At 38.2% G+C, this 22,987-nt stretch overlaps 1 protein-coding gene across 4 annotated transcripts in view; it reads left to right on the forward strand.

Moving 5' to 3' along the window:
- Window positions 1-22,987, forward strand: part of LOC103461042 (inositol polyphosphate-5-phosphatase A) — a 195,586-nt gene that overhangs the window by 27,118 nt on the left and 145,481 nt on the right. Inside the window, exon 1 of one of the 4 annotated variants that reach the window (XM_081616720.1) lies at window positions 7,035-7,587. The exons of 1 other annotated variant lie outside the window; for it this stretch is intronic. In XM_081616720.1, the coding sequence (XP_081472846.1) occupies window positions 7,510-7,587 (78 nt within the window). In that variant the 5' untranslated portion in view covers window positions 7,035-7,509. Of the gene's footprint in view, window positions 1-7,034; window positions 7,588-22,987 lie in introns of those variants that run through there. 2 more of the 4 variants (XM_081616721.1, XM_081616723.1) reach the window with 2 other exon arrangements.

Raw genomic sequence — 22,987 nt, forward strand, 5'->3', positions numbered from 1 at the left:
GTGTTGCGATGTAACAAATCCAGCACAAGATGTGTATTTATTCTTGTCAATAATGTGCAAATCGACATTCCAATATGTCAGAGCCAGTTATGTAGAATATTTATTTTATCCTCAGAAGTTTACACAGTGGTTTTGACGAATGGAGGAGCAAAAGAGGCAAGTTGTGTGGCAGAAATGAAGGAAAATAAACCCTGTCTCCATGGGAAAGAAAAAATAAAATATCTTAAACTAGAGGATAAATAATTACTTGATGGAGCAAGACTCTGTTTTGATACCATGGGTTAATTTGAGTTGTTTTTCCTGTTCTGATTCCATGATTTGTCTGTCTTCTTCTGTTGCTTTTCTATACTTCTGTGTCATTAAACAGTCCTCCACTTGCACTCATGGCTGCTATCCATCCTATTCAATAGCCTCACATTTTCCTGGCTCTCCTAATCGTCTCCCCTGCATTTATTTTCCTGTCAGTTTTTGTTACTTGTTGGCAGATCCTCGCTTGCCACTGTGTTTCTGCCCGTCTGTTTACCTGCCACTTTCCTCCATAAGTTTGCTTTTCTTTTCTTAGAAAACTTTTTTAAAATATCAAGTTTTCCAGTTAAATACATTGACAAAGTTTGATTAAAATTTGGTTTCTTAGTTTTGCATCAAACCAATTTGAAAAAGCAACTAAGTGGATCTGGAAGCGTTTCTTTATTTATAAAAAAAAAAAGGTCTGTTAATGAAATACTGGGTCAGATTCATGTAGCTGAATGCATTTAACTGGTTCTGACTTCGTTCGCTCACTCTGGAATAAAAGTTTTACGTTTAATTTGAAATAGACTCTGGATTAGATGCAAACATAAGACAACATAAGACATCCATCTTCCTTTTCCAGTCGCTGGAGAAAGAAGACGGATGATTAACTGAGGTTTAAGTCAGTGGAGGAAAAACAAATGAGATGATGTTGTGGGGTGTCTTATCTGTTGAGGATGATGTGGTTTGCACTTCTGTTTATCAGTGATGATGTAGCATATGCAACGTCACAACCTGGAAATCTCACAGTAACCACAAAAAGGGCCTTTTACTCGACAAAAACGTTCTTTAACGACAATCTGTTGAAATGGTTTCAACACAGAAAAATGTTCGGATGAGCTTTTATTTTTGTCACAAGCTAGACTGGCAAAAAAACAAAACAAAAGCTTCAAGGCTGAAAACCACAGCTGCTGGAATAGAGAACTCAAGTTCACTTCTCTGAAAAACGTGTCTGAAACACCACAGATAGTTTCCATTAGCGTTTTTTTGATGTACATTTTGAAGTATTTCATTAGAAAAGGTTGATGAGGTTGATGGAAACCACAAAGGTCAATACAGCTTCCTCAGTTTTGCAGAAACAGTTTTACACTTGAGGTGGTTTTTGGCTTTTCTGAAAAAGAGTTAATGCAAAAGGGGAGATTGACACATATTTGCTGAATAAGTTCTAACATTTACCTGTTTATTACAACCATGCATGATGTCAACATCTGACGAAATCACGGTTTGCGTAGCCTGGTTGACTCGATCCAAACTACTTTTTTTCTTTCGCGCAAAATTTTAAAAGTTAATTCAAAAATCCCTTGACTGATGAATTGAAACACAGCTACTGTGAACAATAACAGGCAGGCTTGTGCTTCAAACCCTTCTGTAAGATGCTGGTTTGATAGGTATCCAGGCTATTGCTCTTAGTCAAAATTTCTCCTCTATTTCTAACTTTAAGTAGAGCATAATGGATTCTCTGATCCCTCACATTTGCTCTTTTTCATGCTTTAACATATGTCTGGATTTTGGTTCACATATTGATGCAATTTAATAAAGCTTTCATGACCTACATACCCGTAGAGAAAAGAGAAACGCTTTTTAATGTGTTGCTATTTGCCCTTTGAACCAGAGTAAATAATGTTATGGTGTCCTAAATTGTGGCTCACTAAGCAAAACTTATTCCAGCTGTGTTCACACAATCTCAGTGCTGTTTGGTGGGCAAATATTTCACTAAAGTGACAGGAATATTTATTTGAAGAAACAAAAATTTTGCTCCAGCGACGTCAAATTCCCAAGCTAGCAAAGCAAACGTCTCATGAGGTTGACAGATCAGATCCACATGACTGATTCCCCGAGTTGCAGCTGGAGATAAAACCTCACGTTGACCAAGTCTGGATACATTATCACGTGCTTCCTCGAAGACATGTGAGCGCCTGATAATTTTCCAGGTTTGTCTATTTTTAGATAACTGAATTTAAGCCTTAGTAAGATCGGGGTCAAAGTGCACATATTTGCTAGCAGTCTGGAATTCCAACGCAATTTTTTCCATTACCCACAGCAGACGGGGCCTTTGTGGGCAGTGAGTAGAGCTTCTTTATCAGTGGACACACACACACACACACACACACACACACACACACACACACACACACACACACACACACACACACGCACACGCACACACATGCACACTTACAAATGTTATTACTCTTTGCCTGCGACTCCTATTTGGCATTTTCCATCTGCAGAGAACAGGGTAGCATTTACTGACCCATATGCACCATGTCAGGACTAATAACTCTACCTGCCCAGATTTGTGCATGCGTCTCACATTACTTTGTTTTAAGACCAGATCCACTCAGTTTGACCAATAATAGGAATAGTGATGGCACACAATGTCTGATCCTGGGTTGTTTTGATTATTTGGTTCGAGTTTCATTATTATTCTGTGTTTCTTAGTCTCTTTTCTTGATTATATCAAAATTGTTTCCATTTTACTTTAGTTCAGTCCTTCTTACAGTTTCTATTTATGTTTATTCCTTGTTACTCTAGTTTAACTAGGTCTAGTTATTCTTTAGTGTTAGGTTCATTTCCTAGTCCCTTGTGCCAGTCTTGTCTGTCTCCCCTCACACTTGCATCTTGTTTCTTGATTAGAAACAAGATCCAGGTTGTGGGGAAATTGATCAGTAATCAATTTCCCCAGTATGAATAAAACTCATTCCCATCTAGTCCCGTTAAATCCCATCAGAGCCGGTTCCCCTGGAAAGGCTCCTTGTGTTTGTTTGTTTCTGATGTTTTTTGTTCTCCTCTGGCTCCCTATGCTGCTGTGGTTTTTGGAAGTTTTTGATTGTAAACTTTTTTATTAAATCGTTTGTGCAACTCCTACATTTCAGTTCATCATCAACAACACAGTCATGACACACAAGGCCTTGCATGATGGATATACTCCCTGGAAATTTAAGTGGAAAAGGAATGGCATGCTCTTAGTTTCAGAACATGGAAAATAAATGAGTTATTAGGGGATTTAAATAAATAAAAAAAACCTGAACTCAAGCATAATTCTCTGCAGAGCACTACTCTGACATATTTTCACTCAAGTAAAAGTAAAAAGTTCCAGAAATTATTCAAGTAAAAAAAGTGTTAGGTAAAAAGGTTATTCAAGTACTGAGTAACTGATCAAAACATCAGTGACATGAAATGAAATCTTTTATTTCTAACAAGTTAAATGGCAGAGAAAAATAAGATAATTAAGAACAAAACTTATAAATCTTAATAAAAATCATCGAAAAAATAACTTTCGATATCCAGTTTGAAATCATCCAGTTCAGTCATTAATATTTAAAAATGACATCATCAGGTGGAGCAAAAATTAAATTATGTGCAAATTGTGGCATTTTAAAGACCAAAATGAAAATAATTCATATAAATAACATACTTGTTGAATAAACATGACAAAATAAAACATTTTCCAAATCAGTTTCTTCCAATATAAACGTATAAAAATTTAAGAAAAACTGCAGGTCTTGTGCATTTGTGGTTAAAACCAAACAGATCTGCATCCCCAGAACCAGAACCAAACATGGAAACGCACCATTCGGCATCTATGCACCGCAAATCAGGAACAACCTTCCAGAAAACTGCAACAAACCCAAAACACTGAGTTCCTTTAAATCAAGATTTAAAACACACCTATTTAGAGTTGCCTAATAGCTTTTTGGAATAAACTAGATAATTTTTATCACATGCTGACTCATAAAACTGCAGTTGATCGTAGACATCGTAAAGTGTTTTTATTTTGCTGAGATCAGTTGTGCGTTGACTCATTCACTAAGTTTTTTGCAGTCTAATGAACACTTGCTTTAGGGTTATTGCAAGTTGAGACAGCTAGCTAGTTCTGTCCTAAGGTAATACGATATTTTTAAATCTCCCTGCACAATATTTACTCAACACTGGCTTAGAAAAAGAAATTCATAAAAATATACAACCTCTTATATACTCAAGTATCCTCTGGCTATGTTAGAGAACAAACGGATGGAGATCAATTTAAATTCAAAAAAGCAAATATAGAAAGCAGTTATTACTGAAGATGATGGTTGTTTCCAAATAAAATTTGACGTTGATGCTCCATATGAGATGCCAAATAATAAATTTAGTACAAATTAGGTTTCGACTCGATCCAGGTGTTGCAAGGTTGGTTCAGCTTTGAGAGATTGTCACATTTTTCTCAAGCACCATTTGGTACATATTTATGTTGGTAAGATGACCAAACATTCCCAAACCGTGACACTTCCAAAAAAACCACTTTTTTATGTTATCTCGGGCAAATTTTAGTTAATCCTTCATGTTTTCAAAGGTGTTCTCCTTACAAACTTCTCATAAAAGTTTACTTCTGCGATCTGTTTTTGATTGTACGGTCATCCACCATATCAAGAGCCTGCAGTTGCCTCTACAATGACATTTTATGCGTTCTTTAGACTTCTCTTAGCTATTTGCAGCCTTGACTGGACGAGCAGGTTCAGAGTAAACCTGCTTGTAATGCAGGTTTAGGGTAAACCTGCTTGCCCAGACTCAGGTAGGGTGCTTTGAATGTCTTCCACTATAATCCATCCCATGAAAGAGCTCAAATCAGATTCTTTTGGGACCTAATTAAATCCCTTCCTCTCCCCAAAGCTGCTACAAGCTTCTTTCCGACATGCAACCTCAGGTAAATCTTTCCATGTTACCATGGTGTTCGCTTTCAGTTTTCATGGGAACAAAACACTGCATTTTTAAAATTATGTTTCACAAAACATTTAAAATAATTTTCTTCAGTTTTTTTTCTGCTCATATAAGGCAAATATTCAGTCTGCACTCAGGATGTAGCCTGAATATTCAGGATGTCCTCTAATAAATGTCAAATTTTGAAATCCTGTTTGTGTAATTCAGGTTTTTTAATCCCTTCTACACCAAAGCTCTCTTTTCAGTTCGATGATTTACAACAGACTACGACAGTCTATGAAATGCCTAGCTTAGCTAATTTTAAGGTTTAAACAACTTGCAGATGATGCTTGGTAATGCTAAATTCAGTGCAGTAGGAGCAGGGATGACAATCGGCTAAAGAAGTATCATCATATTTGAATTGCTTTCAAAGCTGCTTTGAGCCCATTTTAATTAAAGCTCTCTATGTGTGCACACAGAGAGTAAAAAAAAAAAAAAAAACAGACGCACACATTAGTAGTAGTATTAATTCCTGGCTTGTAAATCCTAATATTATGCTCTTCCAAAGCTGAGTCACTGATTACGGATATTCTGCTGCATATCATTTCCATGCATAAAACCGTGTGTGTGATATAAGTAATCACACTCATTCTTGTACTTCTATGCAAACTGAGGACTTTGAATTAACTTCCTTCATTTTAGTAATTGCCTCTAAACTTAACTAGTAGAACAACGTTCCACAAATGACCCCCCTCTGCTGGTGAAAATGGTGAAAGAGGTCATCAATATGTAGAATATGCAAGAAAAAACACACAGATGTTGTGATTTATATCTTTACCTGGACTTTGCATTGACGTCCATTCATTTCTATAGCTGTGCACCTCTGGAACCAAACAGGGAAAATCAGCATTCAGATTCTGTGCACCACGAATCTGGAACAAACTTCCAGAAAACTGCAAAACTGCCGAAACACTGAGTTCCTCATTTAAACAAAATGGAATGTTTATTTCATATTTCATAAGTGGTGACTGTATTATATTTTCATGATGTAAATCACTTTGAACTGCCTTGTTGCTGAAATGTTCTATACAAATTAACTTGACTTAAACTTTACTAACCCTCACTAGTCTTACCCTAAACCAACCGTTACAGGTAAATGCCTCATGCTGGTCCCCACAACGCAGTATGTGCAAGGAAAATGGTCAAATACAAGGCCCCACACACACACACACACGCACACACACACATTGTGTCTCTCTCATGCCAGACACAGCTGTGAGCATTTACATTTTGGTGATAATCTCTCGGCTCTCCTCATAGACACGTGTTATCCATGACTGTGAGCCCTGCAGCCCCCATTAAAAACACTTCAATGTTGTTAATTTAAGCAGTACAAGCTTTCCAGTGAGAGTCTGAGGGCCACTGTCATCTCTGCACAGCTGGATGGTCACTACATTCAGAGATACAATTTAACTCACACACACTGCAGACGCTGTTAGCTTGGTGAAGCCATTAATGTTTTTTTTTTCTTCTTTTTTTAAATAATATTTTGCTCTCAAGATGGCCATGATTGAACTGTGCTGTTAAGGTTGTTCTAAATGATTTATTCTTAATTTATTTATTTATTTATGAAACAAATACGCATTGAGCAACTTCTTTTTTAAAAATTGTTTTGATCTTGAACTATAAGCACCTTTTACCACGTACTTTTTTACTCTGACTTGGGTATTTTTTTTGGATGGCTACTTTTGTTTTTAGCTTTACTTGAGTAAAAATATGTTGTAGTAGTACTTGGTTACAGTTTTTTGGATTCTCTACCCACCTCTACAGGAAACAAAAGCTGGACTGAAATCTTAATAACTGGACCTCATTGAGTTTGAATTAAATACCAATGGAATAAAAAAGACGTTGTGTAAATACAAATTGGGATAGCCCAATTCAATGGCACCCTGTCCGATAATGGATGACGTCGAGGCGGTGGCTGAGGGGGATCCTGTGTTTACGGTGCGCGGGCCCTTTAAGAGAGTCCCGTGTTTCCATTGGCACGGTGACGTCAGAGCAGCGAAGGACTTCAGCCTATCCTCTGCTGACGGTGAAGGCTACGGTCCTGGCACGGCGTCCAGCTTCAGGAGGGGGAGTTTTTTTACACAGCTCAAAAAGGTTGGAAAGCCTTCCCCGCTGAAGCCATCCAGGCGCTCACCGTGGATTAAAACGGGAAACTTTTCACGATGGCCCTGAGCGTGGAAAAGTAGCGCGAGACGCAGCAGCCGCCGCAGAACACGGAGCCTCTGTCACCGCAAGCAACAACTCCTGGTTAGATGCACGACCACTGCTGAGGAGAGAGGAGAAAAAAAAATATGCTCCAGCCGAGCCTCCGCAGCAGCAACAACCCCGGCTTCAAGCGCAGGTTCCCCGCGTTTTAACCGCTTTCCTGAACACAGCCGTCGACCCTCCTCCTGGTTCGTATCAAGCGCCTCTTTGAGCCTACAAAGTCCGCCGTCAGAGTCTCTCCCCTGCCGAGCCTCCTGCACCCGGAGAACCATGATGGCAAGAAGGACAGCAGAGCTGGGCGCAAAAATACTGCTGGTGACAGCCAACGTTGGATCCCTGTTCGAAGATGTGAGTGTCTCTGTTGATAAACACACTCGGTGGTTTTTGTTTTCTCCCCCACGCAGTCCACGCTGTGTCCAGGTTATGCTACATAACGTGTGATGTTGTCACGACTCGGACCGTTATAGTATCACCTATACAGGCGTCGCTGGTTTCCCAGGACACATGTCCCAGGATGTATATGCTCCGGTAAATAAAATGTTGCGACATTTGAAGAAAAAAGCACGTAGAAATCTACTTTAAATATAAATCTTGTAGCTTGAGTAGAATATATATGCAGTAGCTCTATGTTTCTGCAAATAAGTCGCTAAAATGTACACTAACCGTTCAGATAAATGTGGAAATATGTTATTTTTCCTTTGAAGTAGAGTATGGATGTCCAAAAGAAGACGTATAGCTTAAGAATTAGACCACATTTAATACAAATTTTAAGAAATCAAACATTTTCTTTCCATTTCTATACCCGGTCTAGCTGTTTTGAATGTTTTTGTGGGTTTGCGGTATGGTTAGGCGATATGGATTTAAAGTTATCGCGATATTTTGTGGTATAATTGATAAAAGTGACGACACAAACGATTTGTTAGTAGTTTTAGTTAACTGGCTGTGACCGCATTGCAGCCTCACAAGAACAAATACTGCTCTTAGAAAGCATAGCATTTGTAATATGCTTCTTTAAAAAATGTCTTTACTATCACTAAAATGCACACATTTAACCATATGCTCATATTTATTGAAACACCTTTATTGATCAAATAGTGGAGAAAAATACTAAACATAACAAACTTGAGCATAAGGACAGTTTTAGGAGGTTTTAAACATCAAAGATTGGAACTTATTGTGACAACAATAAATCAAAATCTTATCATGATAAGAAATTTATCACGATAAATGGTAGACGATACTGTTTTTGGCATATTGACAATATGGTGACACTGGTAAACTCAATTCATACATTAAGATGGTTTTAAAAAGTAAATAACTTTTAAACAACATTATACATCACTCTGAAATCACTGGTGAAACAAAAAAAATGTTTATTGTATTTTAGATTTATCTGCTCAAATATAAATTACATTTGTATCAAATCTGTATATTTTTAAGGGGTTCAAACTGTTGCTTTATTTAAAAAAACACACAGGCAATTTCCAGATTTTGTTGCTTCATCATTTTTTTCCTTATTTTTTACCACTCTTGACTTATGGTCTGGGGACGAATAAAATCATGTCAAGGGCCGCAAATGACCCCCGACCCACAGCTTAGACCAACCAGCTGCTGAGTATTTTTACTTCAGAAATAAAAAGTGTGCTTTGTATAAAATCACGCCCCCTGCGGAGTGTCGGAGCAATTTGTTGAGTTTTCTCTGAAGTTTGTCTTCAGAGACTCTCTCGGTTCTGATCGTTCTGCGTTAAGGATGCGAGGCAGAACTGAGGGAATAACAGCAGTTCAACTTTCAGAACCAGCCGCCGCCTCCTCCTTCCTCCTCTCACTCATGTGAAGCGCCGATCCCAAACATAAGGGAAGAGCTGTCTCCAGCAGTGGAGTAAGCCTATAAATAGCTCGCCTCTCACCAGCATCATGTTTTGGCTGTCGTTTTTTCGTGTTTTCCTTCTCTAGACTAATAAGCGACTTCGCCAAAAATGCGCATTTGAACATGATTCCTGCGATGAGTGGGTGAGCTGCTCACACTTAAGGCAAACTGACGTCTGATGCGTTGGTGCCCCTTGTGATGAATCTGTGGGCTGAATGAATTCTTTGTCTTTAAAAGCTGTTTCTATTATTAGCACTCTTATGCGCTGTGTGAAGCGGGACCGGTTGACCCTAATTTAAAAAAAAAAAAAAAAGAAAAGAAAATATTTTCCCTTTCACTTCTTTAAGCTGCCTTTCCATCCATGTTCACATTACAAAAGGTTGATGGAAAAGGCAAAATTGGAAAAAAATTATTTTAGCAGTATGGAGAGGGCTGCACAGTGGTGCAGTTGGTAGAGCTGTTGCCTTGCAGCAAGAAGGTTCTGGGTTCGATTCCCGGCCCCGGTCTTTCGGCATGGAGTTTGCATGTTCTCCCTGTGGAGGCGTGGGTTTTCTCCGGGTACTCCGGTTTCCTCCCACAGTCGAAAAACATGACTGTCAGGTTAATTGGCCTCTCCAAATTGCCCGTAGGTGTGAGTGTGTGTGTGCATGGTTGTTTGTCCTGTGTGTCTCTGTGTTGCCCTGCGACAGACTGACGACCTGTCCAGGTGACCCCGCCTCTCGCCCGGAACGTTAGCTGGAGATGGGCACCAGCAGCCCTCCCGACCCCACTGTGGGACAAGGGTGTAAAGAAAATGGATGGATGGATGGAGAGTTTTCAGAGCTGGAATTTAACTGGAATTTATTGTGACAAAAATAAATGAACATTGTTATTAATATTATAAGAAATGTATCATGATAAATGCTTCTCTTAAGGTGGTTTCTGGCTGATCCCAAGAAGACTTGATGTGCTTTAAAGGTAGATGGAAACAATATTTGCCGAAAACGATCAGACATAACAAACACTGTGGCTCTGTGCCTTACCAGAGGCACGAAACTCTGAAGAATTTCTAATCTCCAGCTTGGATGGGAGATCTCTCCATTTTTCTGATGCGTACATTCGATTAGGGGTGAGCATTTATAGTATCGTTTATTGTTTATTGTGATGCATTTATCATAAGAATTTTGATTTGTTGTTACAATAAATTCCAATTAACGATGCTTAGAACCTCCCAAAACCGTCTAATTGTCAGTATTGACAGTTTTACTATCTTCTCCACTGTTTGGTCAATAATAGCATCAATAAATGTAAAAATACAGTCACAGTGTTCAGTTTAGTAACACAAATTATACTTTTTAATATGGCTGGTGTCCTAAAGAAGCACATTATAAATGGGAATGTTTAACAAGAGCAGTACTTGTGTTTGTGGGACTACAATTGCTGTGACACACAGTCACCTTTATTGTCACAATAATACCACAAAATATCATGATAAAACTATAAGTCCGTATCGCCCACCCTTGCTGTGCATGCTGGTTATCAACCTCATCATTCTGCAGTTTTTTTGACAGCCAGTGGGTTTTAAACCAGAAGAAAATGAAGTTATTTTGAGATTATCCCGATTTATGGTTTAAGCGTTTTTTTTCCCATCACAAAATTTAATAACTATTTTATTTCCAGTGCTATTTCTGGTGTCGCTGTCAGTATTCTTATCATATTCAGTAATCGGAAGAGTCGAGGTTTGACTCAAAAGCTTGAATTAAGCCCCAGTGAATGTAAAGTCATGTTGGTTCTTTCCACCTGCTGCAAACTGCAGGTAAGACTATCATTCGTCTTTCAGGAGCAAATTAAAGCACCCTGTATCTACGACGTCAGGATTTATTTTCTTATGATGAGCTGTTTTTCAGCTAATCGATCAGCAGCGTTCTTTTTTTTACCAGATCACATCGTTACCAGGTGGTGTGCAGTTGTTGAGCTTTGCTCTGTAAACCAGAGATGTCTCACACAGATAGCACTCAGTTCAGTCAGCAGTGCCTCCATGCAGCTTTCCTCCTCTACCTGCAGTGCAGATGAATTATTTAAGCTTCTTCAAAATGCAAAAATGCATCAACTTCAAGATATTATAGTACAAAAAATACATAAATTAGACAGTTTTAAGTCTTTGGCTTTTATAGCTTTTCGTTTTCTGTTTATTTTTGCTTTTGCGTGACTCAAATTGATGCAGACCATCCTCTGCTCGTATTGCATTGACCAGAACAGTTTTCTGCTGCCTATTTATGGTAGATTGTAAGTTTCCAAGCAGCAGCGGAGGGAGATAGCCGTTCAAGCAGACTGCTGTGTCATTGCCTGTAGGAAGAAGTCGGCTGCAATGTGCTTATTTCAACTTTTGTTTCTGTTGTTGATTAATTGACGTCTCAGTTTCCCTCAGGCGGCTGCTGATCTCATAATGACGGCAAACTGGTTTGTTTGGTATTTAGAACCGCTAAGGTTTAACCTGTTAAATGTAATTTTCGTTCCCCATGCCCCAGTTACAAACGAGGTATGTCACCTGTGCTCACAGCTTCACCCCTGGCTTCCTGTTCTTCTAGTTTGTCTTGACCAAATCACTCCAACATCTAAATGTTTCCGATCATCAAAATAGATTTTAATGTCAGATAAATTAAATTTAGATTGTAGAATTGTGCCTCTCAACATGGCGACATGTTACGTTTGTTCAGATTTGTTCTCTCCCTAAACATTTGTTAAGCATTTTGAGGCATTGCTAAGTCTGTCGCACTAAGCAATTAATCAATTAATTGCACAATAAGTTAAATGAGCGCAATTTTCATTGCAGTGATTAATATTTTTTTAAAGGGAATTTTACTTACAGAAACTTCATAATCCATTTTCTTAACAGCTTTGGTTGTAAGTGGGACTTAATTCTGTTTTATTTATTATTATTATTATTATTATTATTATTATTATTTTATTTTATTTTTTTTTGGATATTTAAGATATCTTCCAGTTCCAATGTGAAGTATTCTTTACAAATTAAAATTTATTAGTCTTTGAGAGGTATTATACAAAAAATAAATTAATAGCTTATTAATACATTACATATATATATATATATATATATTAGTGCTGTGTAATAATATAGATTTTGCGATATATATCGATATTTTCTTTCATAGAAAAAAATCGATATTCATCCACAAGTATCGTAACATCCAACTGTCGCCTTGCTCACTCACTGCTTGCTTCGCTGTGAGTGATTCGGTCATCAGGCTTAGAGTGATTCCTTCAGATGTTCAGTGTCAAGGTTAAAAAGGTATCAAACTATTCAGAGCAGGTACTTGGTGCACTTTGTTTACTTTACAAACACATGTAAGCTACAGTTTGTACTGTTTCAATTAAAGGAAACATGTTTTCTCACCACTTCTTTGATTCATTTTGTCCAGCTGTCGACTTTAAGTCTGTGTCCACGTCCAACCAGAGCCAGGTATTGTGTAGTTGGTGCTTTTAATCAGTTTTCAGTTAAATTAATTCAATCCAACTCTATAACTGTCACAAAATGTCACCAAAATCACTCTGTACCTCTAAAATCATTCAGAAAATCGCAAAAGTGTACTGAATTGTATCGTTTGCTGAATATCGCAATATATATTGTATCGTGAGCAGAATATCGTGTATCGTATCGTGAGATTATTGTATCACTACAGGCCAAATATATATATATATATGTTTGCTAATGGGAAACAGAAAATGCTGCACACGTTGTGCATTGGTTTGATTTCTTGAACTGTCACCTCCTGAAATCATGGCTTCCTCTGAATTCGCCTTCTTACAGTGAAGTTTCTTTTTCTGCGCCGTTAATCATAGATGGAGCGTCTTAATGGAGCTGTCGCTGCCATGCTGGCTAATGGGCTTTACAGGAAAGATAAGTGGAAGAACAACAAATTAGCAACTTCATAGACGAAGGGTTGAAGTTAAACGGCTGATGGACCTGCAGCAACCTGAAGAACGGAGCCAAGCTGAGGGTTGTTATATAGTTATAGTTTGAGAACTTGAGGATCAGCGCTGTGATATTAAAACGGAACATTTCAGATCTGGGAATTCATGCTGGAAACAAAACAACAATGCTGAAAACAGGAGAAGTGGAAAGATGAATGAAATCGAACATTTCCAATTCAGGTTTGGCTTCATTAAAATCACAAAGAAAACATTACAACAAACAAACTTGTTCAGATGTGTCTAATTCCTTTACTTAAAGTAACTAAAATTCAGTAGAAATTAAATTTGCGGCCAAACTGAAACGCTTCATTGTAAGCTGTAAGCATGTTATCTTATTTTATGCATCTGCATAAAAATCCATCCATTTATTTAAACTACCTTAGATTAGACAGTTCAGGGTAAATTCAGGTGTAAAAGCAGCATTTTCCCAGAAGTTATTCCAATAAACAATAATGTTTTGAGACACTCAAGTAAAATAATGGTAATGTCATAATAATGCAAGAACACATTCTCAAAGATCAGTCAACTTTAGTATCTAACAAACTTTTAACACTGGAACTGGAAGACATTTTAAATTTCATCCAGTTCCAAGAACTGGTGTTTTGTAAATAGACAAAACACCCGAAAAAACAAATAAAATGGATACTGAAAAAAAAGGGCTAGTTGAGACAAAACCACCAGACTGAAGACTTTTATCATCCAGTTTTTGGTAGAAAGAGAAAATAACAGGAGAATAATGGCTAATCATGTCAACTATTGATCTCGTTTTCATTTACCATGCAATTAATTCAATTATTGCTTATTTCAAGAGACTTAGGCACACAAGATAAAAAGTATTTAAACTATATAAGAACAAACAAAGTTAAGACTAACTTGCTATAAGCCAAGGTCAAAATGATCAGTTAAACATACTGTGTAGTTACCAGAAATAACTAAGTAAGATCATTTATAAAGACAGAAATCCACAATGCAATACATGTATTTGTTTGTTAAAGGCCAGCAGATTATTTACAATGTATGAAAACTAAAAACTGTGCAAACAGTGGCAGAAATGTTATTTAAGACGAGTAATACTGTTCAAATAACAGCTGGGGTGTGAACACTTAGTTTGTTTGGAGAAGTGATGGTTATAGAGTAACAGCTGCTGGGAGGAAGGATCTATGATGAAGCTGCTTTGTGCACTTAGGATGCAGCAGTGAAAGGAGCTCTTCAGTTCAGTTCTTCTGTAACGCTTATCTAAAATATCCAAAACGAAACGGCAGAGGTGCATAGATTGCAGTTTCCCAGCCGATCAACAACCTTTGACCTGTCATTGCAATTTTTAAAATGATTAAATGTGGCAATAAATCTGGGGTTCACTTTACATCTCTTACTTCCATCCATTTTGGTTCTGATTGCAGTTTGTGACACTCGACACCAATGAAATATGACAGATTGTGACCTTTGGTCAAACCAGAGTAACTCGGCAGTTTCAGAAAACCAGGGTGAAAATGTGACGAGTCAAGATCCGCTCTAGAAACAAGTTGGATAAATATGTGTATTAGTTTGGATGAGACGCCTGCTGTGTGAATACTTTTTGCTATATGACGTGTTTCTATCTGTAAAAGAGAGGAAGTCTTTGTCCAGATGTAACCTTGTAGTTCCAATCTTTTCTTTTTATCTCTGCAGCAGGCAGCCATAAATCCTTCAGACTAAATGCAGCTTTTAGTCACATGGTGGATGGTGTTGGATGTCCTTATTGAATAATGTAACTGAGCATTCATGTTGCAATGCTTCAGTCCAGCGGCGCCATGTGGACGTTTGATCGAGTGTCGAGAATTCACACAATAAAAGGAAACTCTGCTGCACGGTCTAACTTTCTACCTCTGTTGCTGTTTTTTCCAGCATGACGCTGTAGGAGTGGAAAAGTTCACGAAAGAAATATCAGATGTTTCTATTTCTGTTGGCTCGGCCCTGCTTCCATTTTGTTATAACGGCCAGCTAGGATTTTAAAAAGGAAGTAAATGGATAAGTGCATCTGGACTGTGATTCAGAATTATTGACAGGCTGCGTCAAATCGTCCTTTCCAAACACCTGAGCTGTGAATTAGAGGGTGGTGCGAGTATCACAGTCAGTTCGCAGCCCCACCCACCACATTTTACATGTAGCAAACGTTAATTTTTATAAAAGAACGATGAACCAAACTCCAGCCTCCCTCTTCACACCAGGTCGGGGTGAAAGGTTGAGAGTTGAGGGGGTTTTCTGATTCTTTATTGCCGCTCCAGCAGAACGTCGATCAATGTCAATGGAAACCACTTTACGTCTGGTTCTTTATTCCCAGAAGTTGCTTTTCTGTCGCCACAGGATGCAGCTTTAAACCTGAAACACTAAAGCTTATGGGAACTCAGGTTATTGGCCTGAACTTGAAACAGTTTTTGCAGTAAGCCGTGAGATTTCACATTTCGATTGACCAGAGATGGGTGAAGAATTGGTGCATTCATGGTGGAAATTAAGTGATTTTGTAATCGGTCGATATATTTGTCTTATACATGCCGTGATTAGCAGCAGACTTTTTGATATACTTTTTTGGATTAACAATTATTCGATTAAAGATGAAAACACAAGCTTTGATGCAAGAATTGGGACGCTTTTGTCATCCATTCGCTACAGTGGACCTATTCTCACATTCTAATTTGCGGATTTAATTTTAGGATTTTCTGTGGAACGTAACTCCAAATTATTTGCAGATTTTTTTTGTTGTTGAGTGTATCTAAAACATTTGGAAAAAAAAATTAAAAAGGCAGCTTGGGAAGTTGAGGCACAAAAGCTATAATTTTCCCTGTTGCTGATTGGTTGCACCCCCAAGATAAGAAATAGCATGGATGCTAGCTTCTTCAGCAGTGCTGGGACGGTTTCCTCTGTGTATTATTGCATATTAAGGCGTAGTTGAGGCAGTTATGAGAGCTTTTGTGGGGGATGTATTTATGGTCTTTGGCTATTTGCTGCTGGTTGTCGTACCTGAGCCCACAGGCTTAGATACAAAGAACCCGCAACACCTTCTCAGTCCTTTTTATGTTTTTTGTCCTTAAGGGAAAAATAATTAGGCTTGCAGTACCTTCTGTTTTGACTTTATTATAACCCTGGATAAATGTTGGCCTGTGTGACACAAATTTAGTCAAATTTCAGCTGTCATTTCATATATGTTTGCTTTGGCGTTCTTTAGATTTAACAGTCAACTCATTAAGTACAAAGTGCTGAGCTTGATTGGCTGCAAAACAAGCCCATATCATCATCCCTCCACCTCTGTGCTTGGGTTTTCTTGGTCTCATTTGTACGCAGGATTTTGTTCCAAATGTCAGCTGGCTCCTTTCTTCTGGCAGTTCAGTCTTTTTCCAAATTGACCCTAGTTCATCCAAAGCTAAGTGAACTGATTCATTTGTGTGTGACTCATTCATCAGGGTAGATCGTCTAATGTGCTTGTCTGGCCAATCTGAGCTGGATCTCCTTGGTGACTAGGTGGGTCACCGTGTCCCGTAATGAGGCTGAAATTGTCTTGAGTTTCAGTAGGTGATCGTCCAGACTGTGGATGACTTGAGCTTTTATTCCACCTGGAAAAGCAACAGGAACACTCAAACAAATTATAAATGGTGTTTGACATGAGAAAGATTTTGTTTTCTCATATCAATGAACAGCAATAAACACTTTTAATGCCATATTTTAACTTTTTGAATTGAATTATGGAGATAAATTAGTTCTTCAATGATATAGTCAGTTATTGAGATGCAACAGTTGGAGAGCTTGTGATTAACTTCATTATGTTTTTATGGTTTATTGGCTTATTGAAAGCTCTGAAAACGTTTGAGTAAGGCTGAAGCGATTAATTGTGATCAAGCAATTATTGAAATAATCATCAGCTAATTTAGTAATCGACTAATTGTTAACGGGACCCAAAAAACCCCAAATATTCGGTGATAACTAAGCTAAAACTGTGCATAATACATATACATTTGGTATTCAAGATATAAAAAAACATTGCATTTTTCTTATGTTGAATTACTTCCAATTCATTAAAGGAATTTGAACTTTATTACCTTATTTAGCCAGTAAAATATGTATTTTATAATCTAAAACAGGAATTGGATTATTTGTTTGTATATTTTAATGCGTTTCTAATATTGTGTAAAAAGGACTTTTGTAGTTAAATGAAAAATCTGTAAAATGTGCCAGTTTTTTTACTTGATTGATCGTAAAAGTATTTGAGAGAGTAATCGATTACTTTAATAACAAGTTTGCACATTTTGCTCTGAAAGGAAACTTCTAAAAGTGGCTTGTTAATGAATCTGTGTTTGAGGCCAACATGTGGGACATTTCAGCGTAAATGTTTTTACACTCCGTAACCCCCAGCCTAGATTGATCTTTTCTGTTTTGCCGTTGGCGAATGTGAAATATCCCGCCGAAGTATTTTTGTTGCTTGTTTTAACTTCATGTCATAAAGCTGTTTTTACATAGAGTGCAGTTTATGTTCTGTGTAGCGCGCTGCTGCTGTGTTTATTGGAAGAATTTGGCTCGACTGCATCTTGTAAACCCAAACTGCGACGCTTTAAGAGCCTCAGACGTTCGCTGAGATGCACATCCACTTCACTTTCTCAGAAGCTTCTCTCTCTCTTGCTGTGTTTGTTAACAGTCAACACTCACACCTGCACATCTTCATGCTTCGCTCTGTCCTGCCGTGTTTTATCTTGGCAGCTGGCGAGGGGACGCGGCAGAAGCTGAATGATTACAGGAGCGCTCATACCTCTTTTATCACCACAGAAGCCAAATTTCTTCAGCAGCTGCCTCGTGCCGCGGCTGAAGCCGGACGTGAATTGAGGCTGTGGTCGCTACTCTGCTCCACGTTACCCGAAAATAAAATAAAATGAAAGCTTTACAGCCAACTGCTGTGATGTTGATTTGATTAGATGAAAGTGGATTGGACTCAAGAAAGCTTTGAAGTTTTGATTTTTAAGAGCTTTTAGCTCTAATTCAGCTAAAAGAGAAATGGCAACAGGTGTGACTGATGATTAATAAGTAACGCAGTTCATTAAAGACTAACATACTCATTTTTAATTCTTAATACGTTGTGTAAATGTTAGTCATATTCCATAAAATGCCTGGGGAAATGCCTTGAATCTGCTTTTTTAAAATTACCATTACATTTTAAAACTTTGATTAGTTCTTCAGCATTTTTGGACAAAGTTTATAAGAGCCACATTGTGCGTTAATGCTGAAAATATATATTTTTTAGATTTACATATTTGTTGAAAGTCACTTTTTCATGACAGTTTAAAATGAGACAGATAATCTGTGAAAAAAATCGAGCTCCTCTTCCTTCTACCAGTGCTCCCAGTGTTTACTAGAAACAACCAATCAGAGCCAGAAGGAGGGTCTTAGCGCTGTCAATCATCCTCATGTGCGCGCTGCTTGCCACCCCTAAAATTTGTTATTGTGACAGGCCAAAGTGGAAACTGTCTTGTTGCTACAACAACTGTCAGATGTTCAACCAGTAAGTGTGAAGGAAATTAATGATTTAAATTGTTGGATGATGGAAAAACTTTTTGCAACTGTTGAATCAATAACCTGAGAACGTTTTAGGATGAAAGAAGGCGACGTTCAGGTGGCTAGAGATCACTATGCTGATGTTTCATCTCCACATTTCTTCCAGTTCCAGTGCTAGAAGACTCTGTAACTTCGTTGTTGTACTTCTGTTGTATCCTATTCACAGTCAATAAGTCATTCCCAGCTGGACGGGTGTTTATTTAACCTCCAGTCTTGGATGGGGGGAGTCTATTTTCTCTGGTCCTTGTACAGTCATTGGTTGGGAATGGGGCTATTGTTTTGCTGCTTCTGTTTCCACCATGGCTTCAGCAGGAGAAGCACAGGCTGGTCTGGTCAAGTCATTAGGCCAAGTCTCGTAAAGTCCGTCCTTATCCTGCGTTGTCGTCCTTTAGGACTTCCTGCTCCGGACTCCTGCTGTGTCTCTGAGCACCGGGGGTTTCTCTGCTTCTATAAATATCAGGTATCACTGGGTCATGCCCATACGTTAAAATTCAAAAGAGAGCTCATGCATCTTGCAGTTACAGTGTTTAAACGTTGTTTATTTCCTCTGTCAGTCAGAGCTGAGTCTGGCTTCCGTTAAGAACTTTTCCCAACCAGCCAGTATCAGTATTTCACCGCCTCTGCTTCCCATTAAGGCGCGCAAAGCTATATTTTATAACTACATACACAAACTACTGCATACCTGCTCCTGGTATTCCATCTCTGTAGATGTAGCTCCATGTTTTCCAATGGATTGAAGTGATTAATCGTGATTAATCGATTATTGAAATAACTGTCAACTGATTCAGGAATTGATTAATCGTTAACTGCAGTATGCCGACTATAAAAAAAAAGGGTATTTGCTAATTAATTAATTAAGCCAGAACTGTGCAAAAAAATATGTGTACATTTTGCATTTAAGATAGAAAAACCCCTTTGTCTGTAAATATATTCTACCCAAAACTCGGCAAGTTTAGTTGTAGCTTCACCTGAATTTATGTAAATAAAATCCCACTAAGCACCTTTTGATATCCAATTATTAATCAGTAATCTAAAAAGTAATTAACAGGTCGGCCCCACACTTTGATGTCATTTTAGACAATAAAATGTTTATTTTCTTATTTAAGAGAAGAATTGGATTATTTGTTTGCATTTTTTATGTATTTAGACGATGCCAATTTTTTTCTAGTTGCATAAATTTTTACTCTACGGAGAAAGAAAAGTGTGCATTGCTCCCTAAAGTTATGCAAATACTGTATGTGGAGCATTAAAAATTTGTTTTGTGGCTGCTGCTCTTGTCGCCGGGTCGTGATGCATCCATACGGCTCGTGTCGTTTCCTTCCCGCAGATGCAAACGGAGGGTGAGAGGCCACAGGGGGTGGCTGGGCGTTGCTCCCCATCAAGCTGCTGCAAAGTAGGAGTTTGGTGCCTGCTTTAATCACGCCGTCACTAGTCGCCCACTCTCAGCCACACTTTGGAGGGAAATTACAGCCTTAGAACAGTTGAATACGTCGCAAACGGAGATGATGGAGAATCACGTTAACAACATGTATTGACACAGAAAGGCCTATTTAGGCTTATTATTTACCAAAACAATAGTCATGAGGTTTCTTGTTTCAGCTGCTGAACATAGAAAGTTGATTTCTTGGCTCCTGTTAGAGTATAACGTTGGGATTTCTAGAGATTTTAGTTTCGCGTTTATTTGTTTTTGGTCCACCTAGAAACATTTAAAATAAACTGCAGCTGTGTATAAAGATGCATTCACTGAAATTTCCACACAGTTACTGCCAATATTTTTTAATCTAGCAGAATGTTGCTTAACAGATGGGTTGAAAGGTAAAAACAATGTTTAAATAAATAAATAAACTTTTCTTTTTGGCAGACTCTTTTAAACTTTGCGCTTTTTTGACTAATAAAAAATGGATAGATTATTTTTTACTTAGTTTTAATATGGATGCTTCTATATATCCAGCTTTGTGGAACTTTGCAGTCGTGCAAATATTTAAAATTTGTTGTTTATCTTTAGTTTGTCTGTCAGTTTGCCGTTGAGAGATAAATACAGGTTCATTCTATCCTAAGGTAAATGTTTCAAAACTAACATGGATCTATGGCACACAAAACATATTTTTTTACAGTGTAAACAAGGATTTGGCCCATGCAGATACTCAGCAGCAGCTCTGTCCTGTTTCTTCTTGCTGGTAATTTTGCATACAATTTTCTTTCTTTTCAAGTTTGTTTTGCTGCTTCACTTCTTAGAATCTGACTGAGCTGTTTGCAGAAGACCTTTGCAGCTGGGAAGCTCATCTCGATGGATCTCCGGCATTGGGTTGTTGGTCTCTGTGAAGCTAATATTTAAACGGATAGTTGTGTCTTATGTTGATCTGGATGTTTATACCTTCACTGCTGCAGATACAGAAGCTTTACTGGCCTTTTTTAAGCTGTTCTCAAACATCAGCAGGTCTATGAAGAGCTGCTGATGTTTCCCCACGGTGAACCAGAGTGACCACTCCCCAAATGATTTCCGGTGTGTTTTGAAAGGACACAGGGGCTTTCTGCCAGTTTTCCAGCAAGCATGCCTCTATTGTTGTTTGCGTGGTTCCTCTCACTGCCTTATCTCTGCCGGCCTTTGCCGAAGGTTATCTCTCGCTCTTCCACTGTGGACAGTGAAGTTTCCACTGCAGACAGCTCAAACAATACAAACCCTCCCCACTTGTCTCCACCAATTCTGTAGCCCTTCTGGTGGCTATGTTTAGATCTCAGTCAGGAGCACATATTTGTCCAGGACATCCTATTTTTTTCTATATTTATGTTGTTGCTAGAAAAGGTCTTGTGGACCTTGGAACTTGTTTGGCCTGTGGTTACAAAGTGTTCTCTGAGATGTTTGCCACACTCAAAGCTTAAAAGAAGTGAAAAATGGATTAATTATTTTAGATCCCAGCTAGTCACTGGAGTTGAGATAATGCTGCCATCTAAGGAGTTTCTTTAAAGGAGCATGTTTGGTTTTTGAAAGCCTAGAAACTATATAATTTTACATGAGTTACAACATGTCATATTGATATTGAGCTCTTAATGCATTTGAACGAGCCTGCCTTGTTTTTCCAATATAATTTTGATGTGCTTTGGGGTATTGCTCATTTCGATCACCCAGTTGTGTCCAAATTTCAACTCTTAGATTAAACAATTTGCTTAAAATGGCCAGAAACAATTCTAAAATCACCAAGATTCAAGGCTAAGGTGAACTAAAACACTGCAGCAACACAATGAAGTAGGAGTGCAACGATAAATTGGCCCAGATTTTCTTAATTTTGGGAAATCATAAAACCAATCTTATCCACCGATCTTATCTGCTGCTGCAAAAGTCTGAAAATAAGCTGCTGTGCCTTTTTGCTCTGCTGTCCACCATGCCATGTCTAAGTCAAGTCAAGTTTATTTATACAGCATATTTCAGCAACAAAGCAATCACAAGTGCTTCACACCATAAAACACAATACAGTAACTAATTGTGAAGCAAGATAATCAAGCAAATATATCAAATCGATGTTCCAGTTATTATGAATCAAAGGGAACTCTTTGGAACTCAGCGTTTCAGTATCTTTGCAGTTTTCTGGAAGTTTGTCCCAGATTTGTGGTGCATAGAAACTGAATGCTGCTTCTCCATGTATAGTTCTGGTTCTGGAGATGCAGACCAGAACCAGAAGACCTGAGAGGTCTGGAAGATGCAACTACTTCTTTAATGTATTTTGGTGCTAAGCCATTCAGTGATTTATAAACTAACACAAGTATTTTAAAGTCTTTATGTGGATGATTAGCAATAGTCACCCAACTGTTGCTGACAATGAACTCTGCGTGGGCCAAAACCAGAATTGGTAGGTCAGGTTTTTTAAAGATCGTTGATCGGTGATCGCTCCAGAAAACCGCAATCTGGACACGTTCGAACAAGTCTGAAACTTTCAGCTACTGATGATATGGACCATCCACGTCTCATGGAGAAACGTTTAGTGGTCAGAGAAGATGCCTTCAGGGAACAGACTCTAAGAACACTGCACCAACTGAGTTGCATGGTGGTGGCCAAGAAGAGTGATCAAGTACTTAAGCGGTATATGTTATGTTATCATCGCCACCCTGACAAACATTATAAGTGCTTAAGTATTTCTGTCTTCATCAATGTTTTTATTGAGGTGCCATTAAAGACTAGTTGGTGTCAATTTCAAAAGAAAGCTGGGAAAATCAGGAAGTTGAGGAGTCCCTGGATTGACAGAGGATTGACGGAGGAAAGTATACTTCACACTTGGCCCGTAAGCACACACTTGTTTGAAAAGCTCTCTTGGCGGTTTGCCTGCAGCCTGTCAACTCGTG

Source organism: Poecilia reticulata, chromosome 15 (genome assembly GCF_904066995.2).
Source record: "Poecilia reticulata chromosome 15, P_reticulata-male-v2, whole genome shotgun sequence".
Classification (NCBI taxonomy): domain Eukaryota; kingdom Metazoa; phylum Chordata; class Actinopteri; order Cyprinodontiformes; family Poeciliidae; genus Poecilia; species Poecilia reticulata.